The 10141-nt window shown below is 41.3% G+C and overlaps 1 protein-coding gene across 1 annotated transcript in view; it reads right to left on the bottom strand.

Annotated features, from left to right (window-relative positions):
* Window positions 1-8699: 8699 nt before the first annotated feature.
* The window catches only part of LOC311621326 (cyclic nucleotide-binding domain-containing protein 2-like), a gene marked incomplete at its 5' end in the record, with an annotated part of 75354 nt that continues 73912 nt past the window's right edge, over window positions 8700-10141 (bottom strand). The window contains one exon of the mRNA XM_084881288.1: window positions 8700-9540. Coding sequence (XP_084737414.1) covers window positions 9340-9540 — 201 coding nt within the window. The 3' untranslated portion in view covers window positions 8700-9339. The remainder of the gene's footprint in view (window positions 9541-10141) is intronic.

Genomic DNA, 10141 nt, shown 5'->3' with positions numbered 1-10141 from the left:
CTCTGTACTTTCAGCCTGAACAATATTACCTACATTCATTGTAAAGTGGAAAACCATGTACAAAAGAAAACGTTCTCAAAACACACAGGCAGCTGAAACCCATTTGGCTCAGTGGATAGAGCATCAGCCTGAGGACTGAAGGGTCTGGGTTCGATTCCAGTCAAGAGCATGTACTGTGGTTGTGGGTGCATCCCCAGTAGGGGGTGTGCAGGAGGCAGCTTATTGATGTTCCTCTCTCATCGATGTTTCTAACTCTCTATCCCTCTCCCTTCCTTTCTGTAAAAAATCAATAAAATATAAATAAAAATGGCTGTATTATTAAAACACACACACACACACACACACACACTCACACACACACACACACACACACAGAGAGAGAGAGAGAGAGAGAGAGAGAGAGAGAGAGCGCCAGTACCATATGAAGAGCCCAGACTTTCCAAGGCAAGCATAAACCTAAGCCTACTCTGAAGATGTTACTCAACCCCCATGGCCTCGCCCCTCCCCCCCAGCATGTGTTAGTGCCTTCCTACAGCAATTACATCTACAGCCCTGCGTGGTATCCTCTTTTGCAGAGCAGGTACTGGATCCACCCACTTTCTCCAAGAGCCTCCAACACTCCGCCTTGTGTACAATAGGTGCTCAGTGGAAGTTTGTTAGAAAGAAGAGTATGAAAAACATGCCTCTACATAAAACACTTTCTGAAAATGGACCAAAAAATATTTTAGACTTTTAATACTACAAACCAAAAAAAAAAGCTGGGGTCTGGACCTGCTACTCCTCTAGAAGGGATTAGTGCCCTATCCATGAGGCCATTAAGATGTTCCTTTCGAAAAGAAACACAATGGCTAAAAGGATAAAGGCTTGTGTTGCAACAAGGGTCTTTTCACTAGCAACTATATCGTTGGGGGCCCAGCAGTTCCAATATTTCGGACACCGTCCATGTCAGGAACTGGTGAAGGCTTCCCAAGGGCAAAGACAGGTCTTCACTTTCTGTTGCCTGACCATGCCAACACAAGTCTTACTGCATAGTGGGTGCTCAACGGTAGACTAAAAAAACTAATGCAAAGTCATATAGGAAATGTCATGGCGAATAGACATCAAGCAAATGATAGTTTCATCATTTTCATTAGTGTAAAATATTATAAAATGTTATTTTCTCTTTTTATGCCTAAGTTGCCATGTTCTCCGATTTCCTGAATTTCTAATTGTTTTATTTGACTACTTTTATTTAAGGCTCTAATGGAAGGCATGGGAAAGATGTTTTGTGTGTTCTATAAACAGTTTAATTTATTAAGATTTTAGTGAGTTATTTCTAGATGACTATTTCTGCCTGTTATGTTTTACTTAAGTTGACTCAACTCAATCTCAATGTTTCCCAATATTTGATCTTGATATTTTGTGCATCTTTTATATTCCATAACAATGAAGTCCCTGCCTTGATAGAGCCCGTTTCTTAAGTTGGAATATAGAGAAGCAAATAAAAATAATTATAAGAATACGTTAGATGTTATAAAAATTGCAATGGTTAGTATTATCCTAATATATAAAAACCCTGGGACATAACAACCAGTAAGGACAAAAGGCTGACCAACCGGAAGTCAGTGCTGGCCCTGCCCCCAAGAAAGCAGATAGGGGCAATCAGGCAGGCAGGCAGAGGGGTTAGGAGTGATCAGGTAGGCAGACCAGAGGTTAGGAGTGATCAGGTAGGCAGGCAAATGGTTAGGGGATATCAGGTGGGCAGACCAGCAGTTAGGGGTGATCAGGTAGGCAGAACACAGCCGCTCACAGGGCTGGCCCTGCCCCCCAGAAAAGAAAGAGGGAGGCCCAGGCCAGCCAAGCCGTTGCACCCCAGCCTGTTGCCTGCAGAGGGAGGCCACCAGGGGCATTGCTGCACAGATGGCAAACAGTGGCAGCAGCGGGGGTGGGGCCAGCTGCCTACAGCTTGGGGGAGGAAAGGCCCTATAGGCCCTGATCTTAGGCCAGGCCTCGGAATCCCAGATTATGAGAGGGTACAGGCCAGGCTGAGGGATCTTCCCACCCGCTCCCAGTGCACGAATTTTCATGCACTGGACCTCTAGGATAAAGTATAAGGGAACAGAGGGAGTGCTTATTTCTGCTTCAGAGCGGGCAGCTCAGGTGGCCCCAAGGAGAAGAGGAATTCCAGGCAGAGGAAAAGGCAGGTCAGATGGAACAGAGGAAGGAGGTGCACAGTGAGAAATCTGTGGGGGAGAATGAATGGAGGTAAATCTGGAGAGATGGGCTCAGCAAGATTATAAAGGGGCTTTGTTTACTGTACTAAGATGTATTCAGAGGGTGATAATAAACCATCAAGAGTTTCAAGTGGGTAGATGCCTTGGTAAGATCTGTGGTTTAGAAAACCCGTGTTTTAGAAAGATCACTCTAATGCAATGTGGGAGGCTGGATGGGAGAAGAGTAAGCCAGAAGACAGGAGCTATTGTGCACACTCAGGACTGATTCAGGGAGTGGGCGTGAAGAGGAGATGGATGTAAAAGGCATTTCAACAGAACCCAGCAGCCTTACGATTAAAAGCGATGATGGCAACATAATGGAAGAGAAACAGAACAGCATACAGGAGTGTGTGCGTATCTGCCCATCCTTGTAGTCAAACTCAGTTTGTTACTTATTCCTTATTCCTCAAGCACAGCACCTAAGAAACTGCAGATTATGAATTATGTTTTACTTGCCTGTGTTTTGTGATTGCTCACTATTTTAGATTGGTTCTGAGTTTGTGATGAAGGTAATTGCTGGGTATAATTTAACTTGGCCCCCTCTATTAAAAAGGGAAGGAAAGACCTAGAGAAACTATGAGATAATAAATTCATGTTGTTTAAAGACAGAAAAAGGAATGAAGAAAAATGTACTAAATTAAATTAAAATTATAAATAGGACTTCAAAAAAGGTTTATTCTGATGATAGCAGTTTGGGGCCTTTAAAAAGCACTGAAGTCTACAGAAATATGGCACAGCTGAATGCCAGTCCGTCCACACAAGGAGCCACATCACTAAGCTACACCCTCTGCTCCTCACCCAAGCATCTCTCCTGTGGTTGCCAGGGAGCCAGGGGGAATAATCCTAGAGATACTAGAAAAACTGTGGGGTTTGAAGGGGAGGAAAAGAAGCATCAGCAACAAGTGGCAACCTGGTGAGGAACTGCCAACAAGGCAGTCTGCAAAATCTCCATCTCTTTCTCCCTCGCTACCTGAATCTGAAATTTGCCTCGTCATCTAGCCAGAAATCACAAGAATAGCAGTTGCTCTGGGCTTGCACATATCCTGTTAAAAAATCCAAATAGTTCAGGAATTTTTTTAAAGATTAGTCATTCTCAGATTACTATAAAAGGCAGGCATTTCTGCTCAGACCCTTCAACGGGCCAGAAGTAGAGCATAGTAGGACCAGAGAGGAGATACCTTAGGGAACAGGAGAAAGGAGGGGCCAGAACTCTGCATTCATTGCTCAGATAAGGGAGAGAAAACACGTTTTTGTTTCTAGAATTAAAACTGGAATGATTCCTATTAGTACAAATTTGGGTGCACCACAAGTGATTTAAATATGCTGTCATATCCAGAATTATGAATTTCATCCTAAAAATCCACTTCTTACAACTTACTGATTTGAGGAAAGGTGACCAGTCACACAGAGTTTATTTAAGAACATGCTTTTTGATCTTGATACATATTTGGAAATTTTCATTAATTTCAATCCCCTCACTAAAGGTCTCCAGAGTCCTTTGCCTAACTCCTATCATTTCGGGTCCTTGAAAGCATGTTCAGTTAAATCAAGATGATACTTTCTCTACTAGACTGAATCATGTAGGTGAGGTTTTACTATCACTATTGATAGTAATTACAATAATAATAGGTGCTCGAATCAAAGCACCGCAGTATGGAATTTGAGTAAAACAAATATTTAGTATATCCATGAGCAACATCAGAGTTAAATTTCATCTTTTAAACACTTAAAAATGAACTGTAATTGTATTATTTTAACCCAAATAAGCATGTGAGAGGTTATTTAATTTGGTATTTCTAACTCTTTTAGGTACATAGGTCAGAAATAATTACTGCTAAATAAAGAGCTCCTTGAATCACACACAGCACTCAGCAAATATAAACTACTAACACTTTGACATATCACCATCATTGATGTATATCATTAACTTCTTTACTTGTTACATGACAGGCACCTTGGACATACTTTTCAAAGGATACGCCAAATGTGTAGCATATAATCTTCTGTGACATTAATTATGATAGAGTAGAATGGAATACAGAGCAGATCTGATTTCGAGTCTCTCTGCGAAATGGCATTTTACTAATGGGAGCTTCCATGTAATTGTAAAATAGCATTGAGAATAGCACAATTAGAGAATAACATTGAGAAAAATAATGTGGCAACATTCCAGCATATTGCATTCTTTTTTCTAGAATGTACTGCAGGGCTAGCATCACTTCCTCAGAGTTAGCTAATTGGGTCAGGACATGAATTAACTCCTCCAGACCACTGGGTACCAATTAATGCTAATTGTGGCTGTAATGACGAATGGGCTGAAACAAACCTCAAGACATTTAATAGGATGAATGTAAAGTCATACTCCTAGGGACAAGGACTTTTAGAAAATGAATATCGGTCATCCTTCATTATTGGTGAAAGCCCACGAAATAGCACTGTGAGCTGAACCAGTTCAGAAATAAGACAATGATAGAGCACCTTATGACTGAAAAAGATAATAAAGAAATGGGCTTAAATCTGCAGGCAATGCAGGACCCCACTGCACCAATGCAAGTCTCCCCGGGGGCTCCAACCCCTTGCAAAACTTACTGCACAGGGAGAGCAGGCTGCTTGCTCCCAAAGAAAGAGGAGAAATGACATTGAGCTATAGATGTCCATCTTCTCCCTCCAAACACCCATCAGATTAAATCACTCCTTCTGTAGGAAGACTGAGAGGAGTAGAGAGCCCAAGACCTGTTCAGGAAGGAGGTTCCCACCACATGAAAGGAGACATCGGGGGCGGGGTGGGGGATGGGTGGTGGTGAGAAGAATCCTGCCGTAAAGCAGGGAAGCCCAGAAAGACTACGCAACCTTCCCAGTATTATGTAGCTAAATTTTTCTTGGGATATATCTTCTATAACTGAAACTTAGTACCCTTGAGTGGAGGCCTGGACCAGCCAGGGTTTGCAGAAAGCTTTGCTTCCTCCATTGCCAGAGGCAACCCTAGCCTCCCACTCTTTCCAGCTCCCTGGCAGCTGCCATTTCTTTTTGGATTTGTTTACCTTCTACAATTGAAACTTTGTAGCCTTGATGGAGGCTTAGGCCAGCAAGGACAGGCAGAAAACTTGGCTTCCCCCATTGCCAGGGAAATCAAAGCCTCCCTCCTGCTCTCTGTGGCTGTAGCCATCTTTGTTGAGTTTATTTGCATACTCGCTCTGATTGGTTGGTAGATGTAGTGGAGTGATAGTTAATTTGCATATTATACTTTTATTAGGTAGGATTATGTTTTGATTGGTTGAACAGCTGACTGGATGACTAGACACTTAGCATATTAGGCTTTTATTATATAGGAATATTTCTGCTCTCATTTAACCTGTAGTATATGCCTGGAGGTAGCTATGTAAAAGAAAAACACCTTAAAAGCAAATTAACCTCACAGTTCATGGCCTCTATCCTTGGGACATTGGGCAGTCACTGCTTTCTCTGTCCACATTGTCTTAACACCTCTTGTCCTCTTCTTGTGCAACTGCAAGAGTTTTGTGCCTGGAAAGAGTTATGTAGTGTTTTAAGAGTGAATATCAGCAGATCACACTATCCCAAAACCATGCAATGTAAGAACATGGAAAGAGACTGAAGATACAATTGGAAGAGAGGATAATTAATGGAAGAATATTTTGGAGGAAGTGGGAAGGGTGGAGCAAGTGCCTGCTCAGCTGAAAGTCATTGAAGGCTGAGGTCCAGAGGTCCAGTAAAAAAGCTCAGAGTCCTCTAACTTAGAAAGTATTCAACTTTACAACTTCTCTATTGTTTGTTTCCTCATATCAAAGCAACATAGTAAAATTATAAAAACTCAAGAAAAGTTTGCTATTTAGCTCTCAAAATACAGCCATTCCTAATACACATTTAAACTCTACTGGCTTCATTGCATTGAAAAATTCATATTACTTAAGGCCTAGGTTGATGAGAAGATTTAAGAATCACATTTATAAATGGTTTTACAAATGTCTATATTATAGAATAAGCATGATATAAATAATTTACTATTTAGTTATAGCCAGTGGGTTAATACCTAGACACAATTTGTGTCAAGGCTCATTAGTTAAAAAAAAAAAAAAAAAGTGGAAAGTGGCTGACAAATTAATGGTAAAGGTAAAGGAAGATGACTTCTGTGTCTGTCAGAATCAGAAGATTCATTGTCTCATTCTACTATTTTTAGAACCAATTAAATAACCAAACTCTGAGGAAGTGTGACATTTCCTAGCCATTTGAGAATGGTTAATTTGAGGTGTGTCTTTGTTCTTTTTTTAAACTCTGTATTATGGAAAACTTCAAACTTATACAAAAAAGAGGAGAGTGCAATGAAAATTCAGGTACCCATCACTCAGCTTCAACAATCTTGTTTCTTCTATACCCCTACGTATTTCCCCTGCGAATTATTTTGAAGTGAAGCTCAGATATCATTTTGTTTCATCTGTGTCTATGTATTACAATTTTTACTATTATTTCCAGTGCTTTCCTCCTGGGATTAAATTATTTATCACTCATCAAAGAACAACAACATAATAAGAACAACGGCAAGATTTTCAATAAATACTTGTTGAAAGACTATCTGTTGAATAAACAAAAGCCTAAAATTTATTGAGCATTTGCTGTGTGCCCAGTTCTGTACTAAATGCTTGGTGTGCACAATTCACTTATCCTTATAACAACCCAAAACCATAAATATTACTATCTTCACATTTTAGGTGAGTAAAACAATGTGAAGAGATTAAGGGACTAACCCCAAAGATAAAACACAAATTAAATCAAATCAAATCATACAGAATAAAAGCAAATGACACTGGATATTTTAATAAGGCTTAGAATTTAGGCCTTTGAGAATAAAAGTAAATGTGGCAAGACATTAAAAAGTGGTGACTCTGGGTAAAGAACTATGGGAGGTCTTTATACTATTATTGCAACTTTTCGTTTTAAATTACCTCTATATATAATCTCTATATATAAAAGGCCAATGTGCAGTGTCCCCTTGGGAGTTCAACTGGGAGTTCCATCACTCGATATGATGTGTGCTGACCACCAGGGGGTAGCACAGAATGAAGGAAGTCACCGGCCAGCAGCCAGAAGGCCTCGATCGGCCCTAATCATTAGCCAGGACTAGGGACCCTACACACGTATAAATTTCATGCACCAGGCCTCTAGTTTCCAAATAAAAATAAATTTGAAATAGGTCCCTTTTTCCCCCTCAACTAACAAAGTTCAAGGAAGACTTTGAGTGACATTTTTCATAATGGGCAAGGATTTCTCTTATTCCAGTCCCTTTGAAATGAGAACCTGAGTCAGGTTTATGTTTAGGTCAGTTTTGGGGGAGACTGGGGCAAAGGAAAATGATCCCAGGAAGCAGAAGTGAGGAAATGGGAAGAATGATAGGAAAGAAGAAAAAGACAACACAGGAATGCATTATCAATTTGGTCTCTCACTCTAGGCACATGGGATTAATACAGCTGGCCACCTGTGGTAGCCAGCCTCCCAAATGGCCCCACTGACCCCTGCCTCCTGTGGTTACACCTGTGTGTCGTGTCCTTCCACACTCCACCAGGGTTGGTCTATGTGACTAAAGCAGCAGAAGCGATAGTATGTCACTTTCAAGATTATTAGGTCATAAGAAAGACTGCGATTTCCATTTGGGGCACTGGTCCTCTTTTAGACCACTCGCTCTGGGGGAAGCCATAGAGTGAGGAGCCTTAGAAAGGGGTCCATCTGATGAGGGTAAGCCTCCTGACAACAGCCACATGATGGAGTTGGCAGTGGGTGGTCAGGTGCAGTCATGCCTCAGGTGATTGCGGCCTTGGCTAACACAATGGTCGCAGGCTTGGAAGAGATTCTAGGCCAGAACCACCCAGCTACACTACCCCCTGATGCCTGATTTACAGAAATTGTGAAACAAGAAATGTGTCATTGTGAGCTAGCAAATTTGAAGTAATTTGTTACAAAGCAACAAATAACAAATACGGGACCCTCTGAGGGTCTGTGTTGAATATAGCTCAGAAACCTTCCATCAAAAATTGGGAGGCTGAGGCATTTACCCACAAAATCCAAGAATCTGGAAGTAGAATATTATCAACATGCCGGAGCTTGCATAGCTGGAAGTGGATGTGGGCTGCGGGTATGTGAGATAGGGCATCAGCAAGCTTCTGCTAAGGCTGTGGTCAGCAAACTGCAGCTTGAGAGCCACATGCGGCTCTTTGGCCCCTTGAGTGAGGCTCTTCCACAAAATACCACGGCCCGGGCGAGTCTATTTTGAGGAAATGGCGATAGAAGAAGTTTATGTTTAAAAAATTTGGCTCTCAAAAGAAATTTCAATCATTGTACTGTTGATATTTGACTCTGTTGACTAATGAGTTTGCCGACTACTGAGCTAAGGTATCTCAGGATAGCACCATATTGACTTCGCCAAGATGAGACATGTTTCATATAATATGAAGCTCTCCTTATGAGCGTCCCCCTCTTTATTTACTGTGTTGTTCTTTCAAACTCTGCCAAGTTCATCTCACAGAAACATTGTGTAGGCAGAACTAGAATTTTTAAGACTATTTTTGTAATTAAAAAACACCCAAAGAAGAAAAGTTTAAACACACAAAAAAATGGCATCATTCACAGGTCACCATTGATAAAATGTTGGGTCACTTAAAAATGAAATAAAATTAAATCATTGTGAATATAGAATAAAAGCAAAGCACAAATAACACTTGATATTTTAATAAGGTTCAGAATTTAGGACTTGGAGAATGCAAGTGAATTTTCAGCATAGCTGAAAATTTTCCATTGTAAAATGATACCACTTTACTTACTAAATCTTAAACACACTTTTCAGTGACAAACAGCAGTATATCTTATCAAGTTTCAATTACGTTCTCCAGTATGAGGAAGTTAGCAGTTGGAGTTGTGAGCAAGTTAGGGTGCAGCATCATTTATTTAAGCAATAAAGAAACCCCAGGCCTCACTTCTGCAGAGGCCCTTCTAAGCGCATATTAAAATCACCTTCCAGTTGTGTTTTCAACCTCTTTTAAGATTTTTCGTTATAAAAACAAAAATGAGCTGAGCCAGGGGGTCAGCTTCCTGTCTTCAGCTGCTGAGCCAGGAGCCTGGCCTTGTATGCATTCCACGCTTGTTGCTCCACCAGGTACCCCCTGATGTCCTCCTCTGTGGGGTATGCACACACCAGCTCTGCAGCAGTTCTCCTGCATCCGGGGCCGGCTTCTGCTAGATACAAGCTTTTGGGGACAAAAATGCACTCCACTCCTTCACTAATCTAGAAGAGAGAATAAACATATTTGTTTTAAGTTGTTTAATTCATGAGGGAAATGTAGCTGAGGGTCCAATGTGGATTTGAAAGAGCCACTCAACCCCACCTGAGGACCTAATCAATCACCAGGGATGTGCTGTGCACTCAAAGAGCTGCTGACCATCTACCCAACCTGGGGACCAGGATGGCAACTGGGAAAGCCATTTGGGTCCATGTAATCCTGACATCCCTGATTACCAAAACCCTAGGGCAGTGGTCGGCAAACTCATTAGTCCAATAGAACCAAATATCAACAGTATAATGATTGAAATTTCTTTTGAGAGCCACATTTCTTTAAACTTAAACTTCTTCTAACGCCACTTCTTCAAAATAGACTTGCCCAGGCCATGGTATTTTGTGGAAGAGCCACACTCAAGGGGCCAAAGAGCAGCATATGGCTCGAGAGCCACAGTTTGCCGACCACAGACCTAGGGGATTCTGCATAAGGTCTATAAAGAGTTAGTTAAGCTGAAACCGGTTTGGCTCAGTGGATAGAGTGTCGTTCTGTGGACACAAGAGTCCCAGGTTCGATTCCAGGAAAGGGTATGTACCTTGGTTGCGGGCACAT

The sequence above is a fragment of the Pipistrellus hanaki genome (genome assembly GCF_964339955.1).
Source record: "Pipistrellus hanaki genome assembly, chromosome: 1".
NCBI lineage: Eukaryota > Metazoa > Chordata > Mammalia > Chiroptera > Vespertilionidae > Pipistrellus > Pipistrellus hanaki.
The sequence above is the reverse complement of the archived record's forward strand: the minus strand, read 5'-3'. Positions and strand labels throughout refer to the sequence as shown.